The sequence below is a fragment of the Pelophylax lessonae genome (genome assembly GCF_965119305.1).
Source record: "Pelophylax lessonae genome assembly, chromosome: 13".
NCBI lineage: Eukaryota > Metazoa > Chordata > Amphibia > Anura > Ranidae > Pelophylax > Pelophylax lessonae.
In genome coordinates this window covers 73136418-73159189 of record NC_138780.1, presented here as the reverse complement: position 1 = coordinate 73159189, position 22772 = coordinate 73136418, and the positions used below count along the sequence as shown (strand labels likewise).

General features: G+C 41.6%; 2 protein-coding genes across 3 annotated transcripts in view; one reads left to right on the top strand and one right to left on the bottom strand.

The window, feature by feature from the left end:
• Window positions 1-22772, bottom strand: part of PLCB2 (phospholipase C beta 2) — a 354260-nt gene that overhangs the window by 235752 nt on the left and 95736 nt on the right. For both annotated transcript variants that reach the window (XM_082275009.1, XM_082275010.1), the window contains exon 2: window positions 3746-3823. In XM_082275009.1, the coding sequence (XP_082131135.1) occupies window positions 3746-3823 (78 nt within the window). The remainder of the gene's footprint in view (window positions 1-3745; window positions 3824-22772) is intronic.
• On the top strand, window positions 21165-22628 carry LOC309569843 (putative nuclease HARBI1; the record flags this gene model as incomplete). The annotated part of the gene is made up of 2 exons (XM_082275841.1): window positions 21165-21608; window positions 21819-22628. 2 exons carry the CDS (start codon window positions 21165-21167, stop codon window positions 22626-22628), a joined length of 1254 nt encoding a protein of 417 aa, XP_082131967.1.

Below are 22772 nucleotides of genomic sequence, written 5' to 3'. Positions count from 1 at the left end.
AGTTATCATTATTACAGTGTTTTGTTGAAGCATTTCTAATGCAACACACCAGTGAGGATTGGGGTACTTTGGATTACCCTAGGTTTAGGGGCACTTAACAAGGGATTCCAGACACATTATTTTAACTACATTGTTGCTTACACAGATTTTTCAATCTGGTAGGAATTCTGTGTGTGACCTGACCAATCTTTTGCTGTTCTCATTGAGAAGAAGAAGAAAGAAGGTGTTAACTTTATTTACAAGCCTCATGAGGAATAACAGTAGGTCTCAACACTATCTAAGACATGCAGATGACTCATCTTTCTTGAGTAGAAATCTGCCCATCTAGGACCAGTTTATTTTATTTGTATTAGTAGTTGTGTTCAACATGAGCATTAAATGTGCCCAGTTACAGACAGATGACTAATGAATTGTTAGATTGGATTTAGATGTAAAAACCTAAGCTAAGTACAGTATATGTTTAGTTAATATCATTCATAAACTTTAGAGAAAACATATTTTAATGGAATGGATAGGTATAAGAGGGTACCTTTGCCTACATTGAAAGGTCATTATAGTGATTTTGAATAATTGTTATTTTATTTTGACAGTTAATACATTTTAATAATGTTTTTATAGCAGTTGATTTTACAAATAAACTAATAATGCAAAAGTGCAACAAAAACACAGGATTATCAGAGATCAATGGGTTTTCTACAGAGATGACAGACTGTAAAAGTCCCTTCCTTTCATATAATCTGTCTCTGATGGAAACTTTAAATTGAATCTTCTGAAGGGAAGGACAGGAGGTGAATGAGCCACTGCCCTTACTCATTCACTTTTGGGGATGCACTTAAACTTGAACTATGGAGAACTGCAAGCAACCTGTTTTGCCCAACGCCATATCTTGTGGCTAAAAACATAAAAATACAAATATTTATATGCAATATTATAATGCTTCCTGCAGTTGCATGTAGAAACACTTCTTTGTGGTATTGGTGATGATGCTTAACCACTGAAGGAAATTAGTCACTATAACTGAGCTCATACACAGGGGCGCTGGTAGCAGATTTTCTTTGATTAGTGGACCTGGGTAATGTCTAGACTCTCTGCTACAGACAGCACCTGTCTGCAAGAGCCTGGAAAGAGGAAGCATTATACTCATAGGTAGACTGGATGAGAGGCTGTAGCTGAGTTTTTGTACAAGATCTATTGGTTGCACACATATCACCTATGCACGTAAGCTTAAGAAAATGAATGACAAACAAGATCACAAGTGCGGGGTTACTAGACTTATTTTGGGTGATTGTGAATAGACAATCTTGAACTTAAAGTGTGAGTAAACTTCCATCACTAAATTTTACCTAAAGTATCTCACAAAAGTGAGTACACCCTTCACATTTTTGTAAATATTTTACTATATCTTTTCATGTGACAACACTGAAGAAATTACACTTTGCTACAATGTAAAGTAGTGAATGTACAGCTTGTCTAACAGTGTAAATTTGCTGACCCCTCAAAATAAATCAGCACACAGTCATTAATGTCTAAACCGCTGGCAACAAAAGTGAGTACAACCCCTAAGTCAAAAGGTCCAAATTGGGCTAAATTAGCCATTTTCCCTCCCCAGTGACATGTGACTCATTAGTGTTACAAGGCCTCAGGTGTGAATGGGGAGCTGGTGTGTTAAATTTGGTGTTATCACTCTCACTCTCTCATACTGGTCAATGGAAGTTTAACATGGCACCTCATCATGGCAAACAACTCTCTGAGGATCTGAAAAGAAGAATTGTTGCTCTATATAAAGATTGCCTAGGCTATAGGAAGATTGCCAAGATCCTGAAACTGAGCTGCAGCACGATGGCAAAGACCATACAGCGGTTTACCAGTACACTTTCCACTCAGAACAGGCGTTGCAATGGTCGACCGAAGAAGTTGAGTGCACATGCTGAGACTCATATTCAAAGATTGTCTTTGGGAAATAGAGTGTATGAGTGCTGCTAGCATTGCTGCAGAGGTTGAAGGGGTGGGGGGTCAGCCTATCAGTGCTCAGACCATACCGCTACACACTGCATCAAATTGGTCTGCATGGCTGTCATCCCAGAAGGAAGCCTCTTCTAACGATGATGCACAAGAAAGACCCCAAACGGTTTGCTGAAGACAAGCAGACTAAGGACATGGATTACGTCCTCGCTTCGGCAGGACATATACTAAAATTGGAACGATACAGAGAAGGACATGGATTACTGGAACCATGTCCTGTGGTCTGATGAGACCAAGATAAACTTATTTGGTTCAGATGGAGTCAAGCATGTGTGGCGGCAACAAGATGAGGAGTCCAAAGACAAGTGTGTCTTGCCTACAGTCAAGCATGGTGGTGGAAGTGTCATGGTCTGGGGCTGCATGAGTGCTGCTGGCACTGGGGAGCTACAGTTCATTGAGGGAACCATGAATGCCAATGTGTACTGGTTGATATCTGGCTTATTTGAATTTAAAGATGCCAGTGGACTTACTGTGCATATCTTTTACTAGGGGAAGATCTGCCAGAAGCTGCACTTCGCAGGTCCACCTATGAGGAGGTCCTGGAGTAGATGCAGAACAGAATATATCCCCCAGATGACCTGGAAAATTGCCAGACACCAGAAAGAGCTGCAGTCTGTGCCAGCTAATTGATGTGCATGTTTACCTTACCATCTTCATATGTCTAATTGTCTGGAATAAATATATACAGTACGTACATGAAAACAAAATAGTAAATAACTAAAGGTGTAATAAAGCATTTACTACAGCTTCTCATCTGTAATCTTGTAAAATAAACTGTAGTCTTAATGAGCAATATAATCGTTTTAGGATTTTACTGATTTTAAATTTTCAGAGTGGTTGAGGGCCACAAAGGCATGGACCACATTTGACACAGAAACCACCAGTTTGCCATGATTTTGATTTACTGTTAGTCGAAGAAAGTCTGTAAACATCTCCACTTCCCCTTCAATGTCCCCACAATGTTCATGACTGTATACGTGTTTTAAAGTGCTACTAAACCCACAACAGTAAAATCAGTCTTTATATGTAGTAAAGCATGCTTGTTATACTTATTATAGAACCTAAGGGGTTAATCACCTGCATTGTGTAAAAAAAGCTGTTTGATCCTGTCTTCTCTGATCCTCCCCTTCTTCCACATCCCCCAAACCATCTCCTGATAGAACAGAGCCTTGGGGGCAAGCTGCACATGCTCAGTTTGGTGTGTATTGTTAGAGAGTTTTGTTTTGTTTTTGTGTTTTCTTAGGAGAGTGCATGTGATCAGCACAGGGCCAACCAGTACTATCCAGACAGAGGGTCAGGGGTCCTGCAGCCTCACAAGCGATCAGGGGAGAATGAAAATTCCTCCTACAAGCTTTAATCAGACATTGATAGAAGTCACAAGACTGCTCTAACTGCTGATGAGAAAAGGTGTTCAGCAGTTTAAATTTACTAAAACAATTGCATTTCCATGTTCTGAGACCAGATATAGTGAATGCAGGGTCCTGGGTTTAGTAACTGATATAATTCATATTAATTTAGCCATGCTTAAATTCAATTATCCAGAAGCCCCCATTATGAACTAACTATTTTAAATGATTTCGTTTTATTGAAGGCTTCTCCTTGTGGTGCGATTGTGGCGGTTTTACAATATTTAGAACAGGAGATAGAGAGAGACCAGATGATTATATGTTGCCCAAGAAAACTCAGAGCATACATTAAACAGCCACATCATTTTCTTTCTTACCTTACTCTGAAAAGTCCAGTACAAGTAATAACCTTTTGGATCCACTCGCAGAATTACTGGTGATGCTGTACATGTCTCCTACAAGGACAAGAATGGAACTGTCATAAAGCAATGGAATAACATAGATCTTTGAACTGTGACATTATGTGATGATATACATGGCATTGAGTGCAGATATATCTACATATCCTCATAGTAGGGGAAACTACAGGAGAACCATATACTGTAGTTTGCTGAGCTGCTTGTTTGTACTGAGCCATTAGCTGTGTTTGGAATTTGGGGGGTGTATTGGGTTTTTAAAAGAGAATGTATAGGTTGTCTCTATTGAGCACATATTTTTATTTTTACTACAGTGCCTCCTTAAAAAAATAGGTGCCATTTCAAACAAAGTGCTTAAATCCCCCTTCCCCCACAAATTGACTATGCAAGTGACTTGTTCGAGCCTATTGAGTAACAACATTCTTGATATAATTCCCCTTCTACACAGGGCCCCTGCTGAATGTATCTTCTGCATACAGCCATAATGAAGACAGAATGGCTTCCAAACCATCTGCTGCACTGCCTTGGTGGTCTGGTCTCAGATCACACTGCCGCCGCAAACTTGGTTAAGTGGTCGATCAAAACTAGAATGTGACATTGCAAGTGTAAGAAAGTTGATGACCAGTACTTTCAGACGCACAAACGCTTACTGTTCAAACTAAGGAAGGTAGGTATGGACCATAAGGTGAGTACCTGGTTAGAGAACTGGCTCCAGGGGAGAGTACAGAGGGTGGTGATTAATGGGGAGTACTCGGATTGGGTGGGTGTGGAAAGTGGGGTCCCCCAGGGTTCTGTCCTGGGAGCAATCCTGTTTAATTTATTCATAAATGATCTAGAGGAGGGGTATCTAGTACAATCTCAGTGTTTGCGAATGATACTAAACTAAGCATGCCAATATCTTCTATGCAGGATGTGGAAATCTTACAAGCAGACCTAAACAAAATAATGGGGTGAGCAACTACATGGCAGATGAGGTTTAATGTTGAAAAATATAAAGTAATGCACTTGGGTGCCAGAAACCAGAAATCAAGCCATTCACTAGGGGGGGAACCTCTGGGTGAATCTAAGATGGAAAAGGGGGTACTGGTAGACAAAAGGCTTGGCAGTGGCATGCAATGCCAAGCCGCTGCAAGCAAAGCCAACAGAATACTGGGATGTATAAAAAAGGGGATTCACTCCAGAAATAAAGAGATTATTCTCCCTCTCTACAAGACTCTGGTCCGGCCACATCTGGAGTATGCTGTCCAGTTCTGGGCACCGGTCCTCAGGAAGGATGTGCTGGAACTGGAAAGAGTCCAGAGAAGGGCAACAAAAATAATTAGGGGAATGGAGGACATCAGCTATGAGGAAAGACTACAAGCACTGAACTTATTCTCTCTGGAGAAGAGACGCTTGAGGGGGGATATGATATCAATGTACAAATACTGTACTGGCGACCCTAGCATAAGGAACAAACTATTCAGAGAAAGGGAATACAATAAGACACGTGGCCACTCACTAAAACTAGAGGAAAGGCGGTGTAACCTTAAAGTACGTAGGGGGTTCTTTACTGTCAGAACAGTAAGCAGTAAGGATGTGGAATTTTCTTCCGCAAACAGTCGTATCAGCAGGGAGCATCGATAGTTTCAAAAAAACTATTAGATGGGCACCTTAAAGACCACAACATACAGGGGTATACAATGTACGGTTAAGAGCAAACTGTAACGTTCATGCGTTTTTGTTTGTGGATGGATTTACAGCTGCAGAATTATTACACTCAGTAGCCTTGTAGAGAATCTGTTCAACAACATATCCAACTCTCAGGACTTCATCACCGTGTACAGCCTGTTATACACTATATATATATTAATAGATGTTTAATGGAGGATAGAGTATATGAGGATATATAGATGAGAGACAGGCTATTGTATGGTGAGCACTAGAAGTAGTATAGGAGAGTTGCAGGTGATGGTAAGCAGATAGGTTCTGATGTCAAGTATAGTGCAGATGGTAAGAGGACACAGATGGAGTATACTTTAGACAGAGTAACCTAGTGCAAGGATAGTTCAAGGTAGTCCCAAGAGCTAACAGTCTTATGCAGATGATAGTGAATAGATAGATACAGATAGTCTTGGTAGTTGCAGTAGATGACAGTAGGAGATTGGTTAGTAAGAATCCCCTGCGGGGTACTTATCACTTAGATAGGTTAGGAAATACAATGTCCAGAGGAGAGGGGTGATCCCGTAGCGGGATACGGATCACCAGCGAGGTTTCCGGCTTAGTTCAGCAAGGAAGGTATGTCAGCAGCTCCGACTTCTCAGGCGTAGGTGCGATGAACATGTGGGTTTGAACGAGCGATGAGCGAGAGCAAACCGGCGATCGAAACAGCCGCTCACAGCGGCGCCCGGCAGCGACGCCACCCGGTCCCAAAGGCGCACGCGTCCTTTGTATATACAAGATGGGACGCAAAGAGAGGAGAAATATAGGAACAAGGGTACCATGGGTACCGGAACATTACACAAACACACACACACATCATAGGTTGAACTGGATGGACTGATGTCTTTTTTCAACCTCATTAACTATGTTACGTTACTATGTTACTATGTTCAGTAGAGCAGACATATGCCAAATCAGAGGTGGGATCCAGGCCTCAACACCCTTTGACAATGAACAAATCACACAATGTTGCATGTACACCACACAGCACAGTGTAGAATTTGTCTCTTGCACCAGGTACACATCTGAGGACCCCTTAGTGTCCTGCTTCCCCATGGATTCTTTCTGCCACAATGGGGACCCGGACCCAAAACAGTATGACCTGTCCGGTCACTGATGAGTCGTGAGGGAACAATATTCTGCAGTATATTATACCATTCCTCAGAACGAGACGGGACCACTCACTCAATTTGTTGGTTTCTGCTGATAGCTTTGATCTAGCTCTTAGTCTAAGCCTTTGCTGTAACCATATGTCCTCCACTGGTGGTGGGGGAGGGGGGCCACTGGATCCCCTCTCTGTGTCTCTGGACAATTATACTCTTCTAGTACATGGATGAGGTTCACCTGAGGCCTGTTCTTTGACCTTTGTCCAGTCCTCTATCTCTTTAGCTTCTTCACCCACATCTTGGTGAGACCTAACTGGTGACTACCATGACAGGACGTTTGTCTCCATGTTGCACTTTCTACAGTAATAATACAAGAAAAATTCAAAGATCACCAAAAGGGCTGTCCAACATTGCTCCAGAGCACAGAGTTTAGCTGCTTAGAGATACATCAAATGGATTGTTATCTGTCCAGACCTCAAATTCATCTCGTCGGAAACTCAGCAAAGCACTAAGTGACTGTCTACACCAAGGCCAACAGGCCAAGCTTGAATGAGCTGTAGTTTTCAGGGTTCCTTTCAGCTGCACATAGGCTTTGACTGGCATAGGCAATGGCCTACCTGCCTTGTACTTTTTAGAGTATGGCCCCTGGGCCTTGAGTACTGACATTGGTTCCTAGCTGGAACTGAAGGGAAAAGTCAGCAAAGGCCAGTATAAGAGCTGGCATCAGCTGCTGCTTTAACCAGTTCCCACCTGGTCAATAGCAGATTGATGTCCGGGCAGTAGTTTTTCCATCCTGAGTGGACGATGTGAAGCTAGAGCACGCCCCTGAGCAAGGACACAGCCCTTTTATGATCAAGGTAAAGAGTCAATGAAATTGGCTTTTTACCACGTGATCGACCATGTCCAATCACAGCAAGTCGCAAGTGTATACATACAGTATCTCACAAAAGTGAGTACACCCCTCACATTTTTGTATATATTTTATTATATCTTTTCATGTCACAATACTAAAGAAATTACACTTTGCTACAATGTAAAGTAGTGAGTGTACAGCTTGTATAACAGTGTCAATTTGCTGTCCCCTTAAAATAACTCAACACACAGCCATTAATGTCTAAACCACTGGCAGCAAGAGTGAGTACACCTCTAAGTGAAAATGTCCAAAATGGGCCCAATTAGCCATTTTCCCTCCCCGGTGTCATGGGACTTGTTCGTGTTACAAGGTCTCAGGTGTGAATGGGGAGCAGGAATGTTAAATTTTGTGTTATTGCTCTCACTCTCTCATACTGGTCACTGGAAGTTCAAAATTGCACTTGCTGTCATTGGCTCATGGACAAGCCCTGCTCCAGCAACAGCCTGTATGAAACTCTTATGTCCTTAAGGCTTCCGATTCAAACACATAAGGGGTCCTCATATGTTTTGTGCTGACATTGTCACACCATCCTTCTATGCCCTTTTGAACATAATACTACATTCAAATTTGAAGACTTACATACAGAGACTTGTACCCTATTGTCTGAGGGACAACATACCGGCCCCTGTACTTGGGATCCTTGCTAGACCTCCGGGGGATGTAGTGGCCTCTGCCCACCCGCCCCCTCTTTGCAGGCAATATCATTCTGCAGACATTGTCACCCACAGCAGACTCTTATCTGCTTTCTGCAATTTAACTGTTTGCAGCTATCTTGCCGCCTCCTACATCCATCTGGAAATCATATCACTCCATCTACATACCCCTGAAGAAAGGTATTCCTAATGTGACAGGAAGTCAGGTAAATCTGTGGATGTAGTCACAGACAGGAGATATATTTCCACCTGGTTTAGAAAATTCACCAATTACTATAGGGTGTCGGCTGAAAAGGTAGCCAGGACGGCTTAAGGAAGTTGAAAGGCCTTCAGCTGTTCGGAATGAGGAAGTTAAGGCCTCTATAATTTGTCCAAAGGAAGTCCTATTGAGTGCTGCCTCCTGACGCCGTGTGGGCTGGGGAGAGGAGGACAGTCAGATGTGTGCCTCCCGACGCTGTGTGAAGCCTGGGAGAAGGATTGCTGCCTCCTGACGCCGTGTGGGTAGAGGAGGACAGTCAGATGTGTGCCCCCTGAAGCTGTGTGAGCATGGGGAAGACCTCCTGAAGCGATGTGCGCTGAGGAGGGTAACAAGTGTGAAGACTACTCAAGGATCGTTTCTATGTGAAAAGAAACCAATGGACATTTCCTGTGTGAAGGGGAAATGAATGAAGACTGAAGACTACTCAAGGTGAGGTCTTGGACTATTTCTATGTGGAAAGAAATAAATGAACTGTTTGCTATGTGAAGAGACAAGCAAAGGAATGGTTGCTATGTGAAGAGACAAACAAAGGAATGTGTTCTATGTGAAGAGTAAAGGGACATGTTCAATGGACATTTATTGTGTGAAGAGAAAAACATGGACTGTCTGCTGTAGGATCAGCAAAGTCTGCCCAACAGTAGGTTGGAGACAGACTTCCTTAGATAGGTTCCTGTGTGTGAGAAGGTAGCCGCCCACAGTGGCAAGGATTTATTTTGTGTTTTATTTTATTTTGATGTTTTTGACGCTTGCACTTGTGTGAAGAAAATTGCATGAATAAACCAAACTGTTTGCAACCACTTCTCGGCTATCTCCCTGTGTAAACAAACCCCCTCAAGGGGTCATCCATACCCGCCACCGAGCTAATCTCCCACACTAACTAAAACGAGTCAGATTTGGAGGATTTCCATATGTCCACTCACCTTTTGTGATCCACAATGTATATCAGCCGCCATTATTTGTGGTTTTACCATTTATTCTAGGTTTTATACCTATTTATCTTCATGTTTGTCTTGTACTACATTTGCCTGTATTCATTTGTATATCGATTGATCTTTTTTTAATGTAACTAATAAATATATTTTTATACTATTGGAAGTGTGGATGTCTACATAGTCCCAACCCTAGGGGGACCCTCCTTTTTTTTGTCGTCCCAGAATGAAGCCTCTTCTAAAGATGATGCACAAGAAAGCTCACAAACAGTTTGCTGAAGACAAGCAAACTAAAGAAAATGGATAACTGGAACCATGTCCTGTGGTTTCAAGCGTGTGTGGCGGCAACCAGGTGAGGAGTACAAAGACAAGTGTGTCTTGCCTACTGTCAAGCATGGTGGGGGCAGTGTCATGGTCTGGGGCTGCATGAGTGCTGCTGACACTGGGAGCTACAGTTAGTTGAGGAAATCATGAATGCCAACGTGTACTGTGACATACTAAAGCAGAGCATGATCCCCTCCCTTCTGGGACTGGGTCGCAGAACAGTATTCCAACATGATAACGACCCAAAACACACCTCCAAGATGACCACTGCCTTGCTAAAGAAGCTGAGGGTAAAGGTGATGGACTGGCCAAACATGTCTCCAGGCCTAAACCCTATTGAGCATTTGTGGGGCACCCTCCAGCGGAAGGTGGAGGAGCTCAAGGTCTATAACATCCACCAGCTCCATGATGTCGCAACCTGTGAAGCTCTGGTGAACTACATGCCCAAGAGGGTTAAGGCAGTGCTGGAAAATAACGCTGGCCACACACACAATATTGACACTTTGGGCCCAGTTTGGACATTTGCAATTAGGGTTGTACTCACTTTTGTTGCCAGCGGTTTAGACATTAATGGCTGTGTGTTGAATTATTTTGAGGGGACAGCAAATTTACACTGTTATACAAGATGTACACTCACTACTTTACATTGTAGCAAAGTGTCATTTCTTCATTGTTGTCACATGAAAGGATATAATAAAATATTAACAAAAATGTGAGGGGTTGTACTCACTTTTGTGAGATACTGTACATTGGTTACTCGCTGTTCCTGGCTTCTTCTCCTCACACACCTATCCTGTGTGAGGAGAAGACCGGAGTAATAGTGAGTTAACCGTTTCCCACACAAACAGTACAGTGCAAAACACATCCCCTAATAAAGAGAACCTGTCATACAGCCCACCAGTGGATTTATCATAGAGCCCATTAGTGGATCTGTCATAGAGCCTGTCAGTGGATCTGTCATAGAGCCCGTCAGTGGATCTGTCATACAACCCATCAGTGGATCTGTTATACAGCCCGTGAATGCATCTGTCATACAGCCTGTCAATGTATCTGTCATGCAACCCATCAGTGGATCTGTCATAGAGCCCATCAGTGGATCTGTCATAGAGCCCATCAGTGGATCTGTCATAGAGCCCATCAGTGGATCTGTCATAGAGCCCATCAGTGGATCTGTCATAGACACCATCAGTGGATCTATCAGGATAACCCCTTAGTGCTGCCATCAGTGGATCTGTCAATGCAGCCCATTAGTGCAGCCCATTAGTGCAGCCACCAGCACAGCCCATCAGTGGATCTGTCAGTGAAGCCTAATCAGTGTCATCCATCACAGAGCCAACACCACTGCCACCCATCAGCAGTGTATCCATCACATTATCCGCCATGTATAAAAAATATTTTACTTCTGAGGAGACATATACAATTTTTAGTATGTCAGACGATGAGAGCAATGGGGAGTTCTCACCATCAGATTTGATTTGGAATATGAGCTAGTAGAAAGTAGTGGATCAGTGACCGAATTGGAGGAAACAGTCCCTCCCAAAAGAATAAGATGATCAGAAGACCAGGCAACCACCAGCAGCACCATACAACCACAATTGCACCAACATCAATGGCGCTAGACCCCAGGAAGAAAGGCCCAGTACCAGCACTGGAGTATCACACCAGACCAAAAGGTTTGGGCCCAGATTCTATCTTCCAGATGCCCTGGCAAACCTATTATGGCTGCCCTCTAGCTCAGGGTCAGCTACAATCTCCCCTTTCACCGCACAACCAATTTTTCTGAAATGTATTTATTTTATTTGTTTTTCATTGAAGATTTACTGCACTACACTGTGGACCAAACCAACCTTTTTACAGAGCAATACATTGCCACCAACCCCAATTCCTCTCATGCCCATATGTTTAATTGGCGACATCTCACAATGGAGAAGTTTAAATTGTTTTTGGCCTTTACATTTAATATGGGGCTTACAAAGAAAAGCGAAGTACATGCCTACTGGTCCACTCACCCTATCCATCACATGCCAATTTATTCTGCTGTCATGTACAGGTCACGCTATGACAAGATCATGCACTTCCTGCATTTCAATGACAACTCACAGTGCCCTCCTCGAGATCATCCCAGCTATGATCATTTATATAAAATACGCCCACTAATAAATTATTTTTCTAAGCGATTTTCAGAAATATAATCGCTCTCCTTCAATAAAATGCATTCAAATTATAGTGCATGAATAAAAATCTGAAAACAGTGTAAATATCACCTGTATAAAATATATTTACGTGAGTCCATCTTTTCTTTTAAATATATATATATATATACAGTTCATTAATAAATAATTTAATGTCCGTGAATAAAAGTGCAGTCCCATACACCAGAAACTCTTCAGCAATTGCCTCTGATCACCACAGTGCCCTTCATGGCTCTCAGCAGCTCCCAAAGTGGTGTCAATCATATAGGAGGCAAGAGGAAAGAACCATAGTGCAAATCGCTAATAAAAAGTATTTTTTTCCATTAAAAAATCCACGCACATTTCAGAAGTAAAAAAACAGCATTTTACAATACAATCCCCTTCATACACAGTTCCATGTTGTCCCAGCATGATTATGTCACTGCCAACCTCGTGGAAAGTTTTTTCACATGCATATATGATTTGCAGAAATGTATGTCCCAGACCAAAACATTAGTGTGGATGAATCCCTTGTCCACTTCACTGGCCGGCTGCATTACAAACAATACATTTTCAGTAAGAGGTACGAATTGAAACTTAACAAACTTTGTGAAAGAGCCACAGGAGATGTACATGCCTTATGGGTGTACGAAGGCAAAGACTCCCAGCTCCAGCCCCCTGCTGCCCAATGAACGAGGAAGTGTTGGCCATGAAGGGATAAGAGAGATGTGTACATCCTGTCCACCATCCACAATCACAACTTGGCAGAGATTCACGGAAGACGCAGTCCCATTGTATAGCCTGAATGCATCCACGAATATATTCATATCATGGGGGGGATTGATTTAAATGACCTGCTGCTACACCCCTTTTTATCAATTATAAAGTTCCTATACTGGTATAAAAACATTTGCATTTTATCTTTCTATTTGGCCATATACAGTGTCTTGCGAAAGTATTCGGCCCCCTTGAACTTTGCGACCTTTTGCCACATTTCAAGCTTCAAACATGAAGATATAAAACCGTAATTTTTTGTTAAGAATCAACAACAAGTGGGACACAATCATGAAGTGGAACGAAATTTATTGGATATTTCAAACTTTGTTAACAAATAAAAAACTGAAAAATTGGGCGTGCAAAATTATTCAGCCCCTTTACTTTCAGTGAAGCAAACTCTCTCCAGAAGTTCAGTGAGGATCTCTGAATGATCCAATGTTGACCTAAATGACTAATGATGATAAATAGAATCCACCTGTGTGTAATCAAGTCTCTGTATAAATGCACCTGCACTGTGATAGTCTCAGAGGTCAGTTTAAAGCGAAGAGAGCATCATGAAGAACACGGAACACACCAGGCAGGTCCGAGATACTGTTGTGGAGAAGTTTAAAGCCGGATTTGGATACAAAAAGATTTCCCAAGCTTTAAACATCCCAAGGAGCACTGTGCAAGCGATAATATTGAAATGGAAGGAGTATCAGACCACTGCAAATCTACGAAAACCTGGCCGTCCCTCTAAACTTTCAGCTCATACAAGGAGAAGACTGATCAGAGATGCAGCCAAGAGGCCCATGATCACTCTGGATGAACTGCAGAGATCTGCAGCTGAGGTGGGAGACTCTGTCCATAGGACAACAATCAGTCGTATACTGCACAAATCTGGCCTTTATGGAAGAGTGGCAAGAAGAAAGACATTTCTTAAAGATATCCATAAAAAGTGTTGTTTAAAGCTTGCCACAAGCCACCTGGGAGACACACCAAACATGTGGAAGAAGGTGCTCTGGTCAGATGAAACCAAAATCAAACTTTTTGGCAACAATGCAAAACGTTATGTTTGGCTTAAAAGCAACACAGCTCATCACCCTGAACACACCATCGCCACTGTCAAACATGGTGGTGGCAGCATCATGGTTTGGGCCTGCTTTTCTTCAGCAGGGACAGGGAAGATGGTTAAAATTGATGGGAAGATGGATGGAGCCAAATACAGGTCCATTCTGGAAGAAAACCTGATGGAGTCTGCAAAAGACCTGAGACTGGGATGGAGATTTGTCTTCCAACAAGACAATGATCCAAAACATAAAGCAAAATCTACAATGGAATGGTTCACAAATAAACATATCCAGGTGTTAGAATGGCCAAGTCAAAGTCCAGACCTGAATCCAATCGAGAATCTGTGGAAAGAACTGAAAACTGCTTTTCACAAACGCTCTCCATCCAACCTCACTGAGCTCGAGCTGTTTTGCAAGGAGGAATGGGCAAAAATTTCAATCTCTAGATGTGCAAAACTGATAGAGACATACCCCAAGCGACTTACAACTGTAATCGCAGCAAAAGGTGGCGCTACAAAGTATTAACTTAAGGGGACTGAATAATTTTGCACGCTCAATTTTTCAGTTTATTTGTTAACAAAGTTTGAAATATCCAATAAATTTCGTTCCACTTCAAGTTTGTGTCCCACTTGTTGTTGATTCTTCACAAAAAATTACAGTTTTATATCTTATGTTTGAAGCCTGAAATGTGGCAAAAGGTCGCAAAGTTCAAGGGGGCCGAATACTTTCGCAAGGCACTGTATAATGCGTACATCATCCATCAAATTTTTTTGCTGTATTGTGTGAGTCGACTTCATGGGCAAAATTTTCCAGAAAAAATTCCACTCACAGAATCAGGAAGAAGACGCCAAAAAAAATGTTGTGTATGCAGCAGAGGGGGAGTTGGAAGAGACACCAGTTATCCTTGTCCCCAATGTCCCTCCCAACCGGGTATATGCATCGGAGAATGCTTCAGATGTTATCACACATCCCTAAGACATAAGTTCCCCTTACTTTTAACAGCTTGCCATTTCCCCATTTCTAATACCTGTTAGGATCATTTGCCTGCTGCCTCAAATGACCATGACTCCACCTTCCACAGTAACTGACCCTGGCCTGTTTACCGACCATGTCTCTGCCTGCCGTTTTAATTGTTTCTAAGCCCCATTTCTACCTTCCACATTAACTGACCCTGGCCCATTTATGGACGATGCCTCTGCCTGCCATCTTGATTGTTTCTAAACCATGTTTCTACCTTCCACGTTAACTGACCCTGGCCTGTTTACCAGTGATGCCTCTGCATGCCATCTTGATTGTTTCTAGACTATGAGACAGAGGGGTCTCACATATGTGAGGGGCTTCAGAATAGTGCCCTGAGAAGAGAAAAATTGTTTTTCTCTGGGCTTTATAATTTTCAGAACAGGGTCTGGAGATTGGAGGCTTCGAAAATTTTGGTAGGAAGAAGCCTCTACCTCTGTCCCCATTCTTTCCTGACTGAGGCCCTAAGCTTGATGTTCCTGCCTGGAACAATACTTTGGCTGTGGTGACCATTTTTCTGTCTGCTGTCTGTAATGACCCAGGACTTTATGGACCATGTTCCTTCCTGCTGTGAGGACCAATGCTTTGGCTGTGCTGACAATATCTCTGCCTGCTGTTTGTACTAACACTGGACAGTATTCCTGCCTGCTGCCTGAAGATTCCTTTTGAAGTCACTAAGCACGTCCTTGCCTGCTGTCTGGACCAATGCTCTTCTCTGTGGACCACTGTACTACTTAAACCACAGGCAATCTTTTGTTTACCCCTTGCCCAGCAGAATGTATTCTGGGGTGTAATTGGTATGTAAATGCTATATGTTAGAAATATGCAGGGCCTTCAAAAATGTGATCGGTTGTCAGGAAATGATAGATGTAATTTATGCCCCTAGAATGCCTGATGGTGCTCCTTGGATGTTGCTACTCTGTAAAAAAAAAATCTCACACATGTGGTATTCGCCATATTTATGAAAAGTAGCAGAATGTATTTTAGGGTGTAGATTTTGCTATGTACATGCTGCAGTATGTTTTAGAAATATTTTATAAATTGACAACTCTGTGTTGTGCTTTCATTTTCTTTCCACAATTTCCAAAAACTTGTGGAAAAAATAACATGTTCAAAAGACTCACAATGCCTCATAGTATATAATTTGGGGTGTCTGCATTCAAAAATGGAATCATTTTATGGGCATTTCCATTGTCCTGGTGCTCCAGTGCCTTCAAAAGTGTGATAGGTAGTGATAGATGTGTAATTTATGCTCCTAGAACGCCTGAAGATGCTACTTAGATGTTGGGCCTGTATGTGGCTAGGCTGTGTGGCATTGATATACTCAGGAGTAGTAGCAGAATGTATTTTGGGGTGTAATTTTTTGCATGTGTTAGAAATATCTTAAAAATGTATAACTTTGTGTAAAAAAATTTAATTTTCTTTCCACATTTTCCAATAACCTGTATAAAAAAAACCTGAAATGTTCAAAATTATTAAAACTAATTAATGATGTCTCATATAATGGGGTCATTTTGTGGGTAATTCCACTGTCCTGGTGCTCTAGGGCCTTCAAAAATGTGATAGGTAGTCAGGAAAATAGATAAAAGTAGACATAGATAAATAGTGTAATTTATGTCTCTAGAATGCCTGGAGGTGTTACTTGGATGTTGGGCCTCTGTTTGTGGCCACACAAAAGTCTCACACATGTGGTATCGCCATACTCAGGATGAGTAGCAAAATGTGTTTGGGGTGTAATTGCAAGTATGTTTGTGCCGTGTGTGAGAAATAACTTGTTAAAGTGGTTGTAAAGCCTCTCCTATACCCAGTGAAGTGAATAGCCTCAGATGAATAACAGAGATGAAACAAATCTCTCTACATAAGTTTTACATGTACTGTATTTCTGCTGTCTTTTCCTTTCTATACTCTTTAGAAAGTGCACACCGTGTGACAGATTTTTTTTCCTCATTCAGCAGTGGGTGTGGAGTCTGGGCATACACTGTGTGTGAGCTGATTGGAGGAAAGTGTCATGGTGCCAGGAAACCGAACCACACGCAGGTAAAATAAAGCAGTTTTTTGGAGCAAACAACAATAAACGCACCACAAGAGTGAAAGCGGGATGAGGAACAAGCCGTGGTCAAGTCCAGAAGTGGGTAGTCATCCAAGCCGGGATCGAGTCCAGAAGCGGGTAGTCTGCAAAGCCAGGGTCAAGTCCATAAGCAGGTATTCTGCCGATGCGGGGACGTCTGCCGATGCGGGGTCGAGAGCCAGGAGAGTCATCAGACAAGCCAGGTCATACACGAAGGAACACGGAGAACAGAACACTGCTAGCAGAGATGCACCTTGGAGCACAAACACAAGGGCGAGGACTGCAACCCAACAGGTGATTGATATAGTCAGGTATGCAGCATCATCACTGTGCAACACCCAGGGAGCAGGCAAGTGAGGATGCAATCAGAGTTTATAAGAAGCAGTGGTCTGCACATGTCCAAGATGGCTGTCAACAGGAGGGCAAGGTAAGGCACACACACCCCCTCCACATAGGCAGAGGAATGAAGTAACTTGCAGAGCTGCAGTCTGAATAGACAAGCTCTTTGCCTATCTAGCTCTAAGTTCTCTCCCCGACACAAATTTCCAGCTGATTTTATCTCGTGTGTCTGAGAGCTTGTCAGAAGTTATAATGATAACAGAGGAACGGAGCAGCAGAAAGACACGGTACTCAAAGGTTTGGAGAGAGATACGTAAACACTTCATATACTGTATCTGTGCCCAGATCAGATTTCATGAATGGGGTTTAAAACCACTTTAATATGACAATTTTGTGTATTAAAAAATAATAATTTTCTTAATTTTTCCCAAGAATTGTGGGAAAAAATGACAACTTCAAAACAAATCACCATGCCTCTTACTAAATACCTTGAACTGTCTACTTTCCAAAAAAGGGGTCATATGGGGATTATTTGTACTGTCCTGACATTTCAGGGCCTCCTGTGATTCACAGGGGAAGTACAGCCAAATGAGCTACGGCTGTACTTCTCCTTTAAGCCACTAATGAAATTTCATATACATATTTCATATATCACCATTACATGAAGATATCACAGGCCAGTGAATATGTGCCCCCTTACTAGCTGTTTTTTTTTTTTTATAGGACTAGTAAATCTTTTTTTGTATACTTGTATGCTCATTATCAATAAATGTTTCTATTTTGTAAATTACTGTGCATAAACCTGTTACCTGATCCTGATATCAGGAGAATGGCACATGAACATTTAAATTCAACAGTGCTTTATCTCGTATTATGTGTTCTGTTTTGTCATTTACATTAACATACTGTACCCTCTTATATCCAGTCTGTCCAGACAGCATGGTCACCTGCTGACTTGGCATCATCTACAGGCAGCTTAGCTCTTCAATAAGACACAAAAGTTGAATCCAACACATTTTTCTTTAGCTAATTGCAGTACAGAGGATGTTTTTTAGTCTTTTGAAGTGTGAGAACACAATGACTTTTCTGAGCCCTGTCTCTGTGAATAACCAACACCGACTGAGGGAACATGAAAGAAGTGGGGAGGATCTAGCTAGGGGCAAGGGCTAAACTAACTAGTCCCAAACAGGAGGGAAAGACATAGGAAGAATCCAAAAGCACCTTAGTAAACAAGTCGCAAAGGCCCAAATCCACCACAGAAGTCGGCATTCAACAAAACATTAAAAATTTGATGGAGTTAAATACATGTTATAAAAAAACTGTGGGGCAGAACATTTATGAGTGATTCTAAAGGACATTTATGTTTTCCAAAAAAATAGTTCATACACATCCAATGCTTAATGGCCTTTTAATGTAATCTTCTTTTACTTTTTTTCTTACTGTGATTTTCTGCCTTCCTTTAATGTCCTCTGTGAGTTCCCAAATCTCTCCTTTCTGCTGTAACTTCCATTCGTTTGGAATGAGCAATGCACGTTAGTTGTGGTTATGTTTACTGCTCTATGCTCACTACAAATCCCATAGTTCCTTTTAGTCCATCCTGGAAGCGAGCAAAAGAGAGGATGGATACATTCCTGCAAACAGTAGGACCATGAAGAATGAACATAGTCACCCTCTAACAGGAAAAAAAGGAATTGAGAGACTAAAGCCCCGTACACACGTACCGATTGTCGGCCGATTGTAGGCTTGTTAGTATGATGCTTCCGACAGCCGACAGCGCATTTTCGGCCGAACAGAATCTGTCCTGCAAGCATTAAAATTTTTGTTGGCCCACACCAGAACGGCCGATTGTTCGCCAGTCAGTACAGATTTCGGCCGACAGACAGCAGATTAGCAAGACTGGGCATGCTCAGAAAAGAAAAAAGACAAGGAAAGTTAACCATCACATGACATCACTTCTGCAGTCGGCTGTTGTTGGCCGACAAAATTCGTGTGCAGTCTTTTGCACTTTTCAACAGACACGACAGCCCTCGGACAAAAGACGGCCGATCGTTCGGCCGACGATCGGTACGTGTGTACGGGGCTTTAGAGGAGGCTGAGAGCAATAGGAGGTACTTTTTAAAGTTAAGAATACAAAGTTGAATATCATTTTAAAGGTGAGGCTCCCTAATTTTGGCCAAAAGCCCTGTTCTTATAGTATATTTAAATAGGTTGCTCTGAGGACGCAGGCTGTTAGGCAAAAAAAAAAAAATGCAATGTGGGTGGTGTTTGCAACATTTCCTATTTGTAGATGCAGTGACCATCCTGTTGTGGGAATCCTAGACTCACACTTTTTTAGTGGTTATCTAGGGACAACAAACTGATTTTTACATTTAACGACAAGAGGCATTAAGAATATGAATTATATTTATAAAGCAGTGATTTTGGCATTCAACAAACATTTACTCCAGGTGACCCTTTCACTGTAATTTAGGATACATGAACCAGAAAGATTCACCTGAACTGAAAGTTTGGTGAATGTCACATATAATACTGTATCAATACGCCCTCACCACCAAAAAGAACCGTGCAAACTAAAAATTGAAAAAATTGAATCAGCAGCTGCCCTAATGCCCATGTATGGCAGATACCATCAAGATCATATATATATATATATATATTCATAAATAGAATGTACCTTCTATCTCTGTTTGTTTCAGCACTTAAATGTAAGTGTTTTTTTTTTTTGTTCTCCTCAGACTTCCTATTTTAGGGTGACTACATTTGCTCTTCATGCCTCCAAATTCAGTGTCACTTTAATATGACTTTCTGCAGTATCAAACGGTTAAACTGACAATGCTTCTCTTTAAAAGCAATTTTCATTGTTAAATGCAGAAGTAAGAAACACTGACTATAACTACCTCGTTTCATTTTTGTTTTTGTATAGGGGCTTTTTAAGCCAGACCTCAGTAAGAATATTTAGATAGTATGATTTTCTAAGCCCCCATTCACATTGATGAGACTTGGCATGCGATTTGAGAGGTCCAAATCGCATGACAAGTTGCACCCTATTGCTGGCAATGAAATGGTTGAAATTGGTGCGACTCCAACTTTTGTGGTGCCATATCGTTGATTAAAAAAAGTAGTTTCTGCACTATTTTTCAGGTGCGACTTGCATGAAGTAACACAGATGTCAGCCAAGTCACAAATAAAGTCGCACTGATATGCGGTTTTGAAATCGTGCAATTTCAAGTAGTCACACAATTTCAAAGCTGCATTCAGTGTGAACCAGGGTTAAATAAGCACTATGAGTGGCTCCTAAACTATTTGCCATACTAAGTGTATTATTGCCAGAACTGACCAATACCAGGAACAGCTACAGACAGTGGCATATTAAGAGTACTTTAGTCCCTGAGTTGTTGTTTTATTATAATGCAATGCCGTAAGTGGCAGGATGAAGACCTGAATAGTCTTCTCTAATAATAGTATTAATACTAATATTAGTCTTCTCTAATAAAAGTATCTATAAAACAAGGGAGGCATTACAATTGTTTAAAAGGGAAGTGTGGGCTTCAAAAAACAAAAAACAATCATACTCACCTAGGTGGATGCTGCATCTGTCCCCCGCTACCTCTAATGGCTGGAATACACAATAAGAATATCGCCCAATCATTCGACCACCGACTTTTGAAAAAGTATTTGTCGGTCGAAAACGTTGCCAACATACACGGCCCAAATATCGCCCGACCGGTGCCCGCCGACTATCGAAACAGCGTTCGTCGGTCGAAAACGTTGCCAACATCAACGATCCAAAAAAAACCGTTACAGACCAATCGATTAGATACGTAATCCGCACGTTGCACGTTTAAGCGGAAGTGATGTAATGTGTGTGTGACCTTTTTAGAGACACGCACTTCCTCCTAGCACCAAGAGCCACGCACTTCCTCCGAGCACCAACGACTGCCTAGCACGAACGAGCGTGGGACCAACGTTAAAAGGCATAATTTAATATAGCCGTGTGTATATATACATATATATCTCTATATCACACACGTGCGTTCGTCGGTTAGTGTTCGTGTTCACGAACGGGCGATATAGAATATGGATAAGGCCCAGAATAAGAAAATTTACATCAGTGCACTTGGTGTTTTAGCCATCCATAAACACCAAAAAAAGAGCACAAGGAAGCAAAGAATTTGGACAAAGAAATGGCTGCAGAACCGGGATCAATATTCTCATATTGACTTGATTAGAGAGCTAAAGGAGAACAATCCCGATGACTACAGGAACTACCTCAGGATGTCTGATGCTTGTTTCCAAAATTTATTATCTGTAATTGGTCCCCATATCAGGAAACAAGACACAGTTATGAGGGACTCCATCACTGCTGAGCAGAGACTTATTGCCACTCTGAGGTTCCTAGCCACTGGAAGAAGCCTACAGGACCTCAAATACAGTACCGGTATATCCTCCCAATCACTAGGAAGGATTATTCCTGAAACCTGCAGTGCAATCATCAGGGTCCTGCAAAAGGATTACATAAAGGTAATACACATTTATGATATTAACCTACTGTCAAACCCTCTACATATCTTCTGTATTCATTTCTCATCTATTCTCCATGCTATACCTGTTTGCTACTTATTATCTAGTTCATTTCATATGTAGAATGATAAATATGAATGTCTAGTTGATTATAAAATCAATTAATTGTCTAGCAATATAATACAACTATTTATGTTCATTAATACCTAGATTCCAGGAACATCAGAGGAGTGGATGAAAATTGCAACCGAATTTTCAGAAAAGTGGAATTTCCCAAATTGTGGCGGAGCAATTGACGGAAAACATATCAGGATTGCACCCCCTGCTCAATCCGGATCGTTCTACTATAATTATAAAGGGTTTTTCAGCATTATCCTTCTTGCTGTTGTGAATGCCAATTACGAATTTATATTTGTAGATGTTGGTAAGAATGGTAGGAACTCCGATGGAGGGGTTATAGAAGAAACTGAGTTCTACCGCCGTCTAAAAAATGGAACCCTAAATTTGCCGTCAACGCAGGAAACGCTCGAAAATTTAAACTTTGTATTTCTTGCTGATGACGCTTTCGCCCTGGGAGATCATCTTTTGAAGCCATTCCCTTTCCGGAGTCTCACTAAAGAGCAAAGAATTTTCAACTATCGACTCTCAAGGGCACGTCGTGTAGTTGAGAATGCTTTTGGAATAATGGCGAATCGATTCCGCATATTCCTGACAACAATCAATTTGTCAGTTGAAAAAATTGATCAAGTTGTGCTTTGCTGTTGCATCCTCCACAATTTCCTTAGGCGTAATGCATCAAAATATTTATCATCTGGAGCACATACAGGAGCAGATCACGAAAGATGTGAACCAATGCCAAGTTCATCTGTGCAAACCGATTTACGTGATACTGCAGACACCCTTACATCAATTGGACATTCACACCCCAGGTTAGCAACACATGCAGCAAGGCAAAACCGAGTGGATTATATGAACTACTTTGTTGGAAGTGGCGCTGTGGAGTGGCAGGGTGACATATAGTTTTTTCGAACGGTTTAAACAATTTCTGCATCATGAAAAAATCTTGATAAAATGCTACACCGTTTTGTTTATGTCAGTTATTCCATTAGAAATTAAACGTTACCTATTGGTGTTCATTATTTTGCGTCTGGTTATTTAATTAAC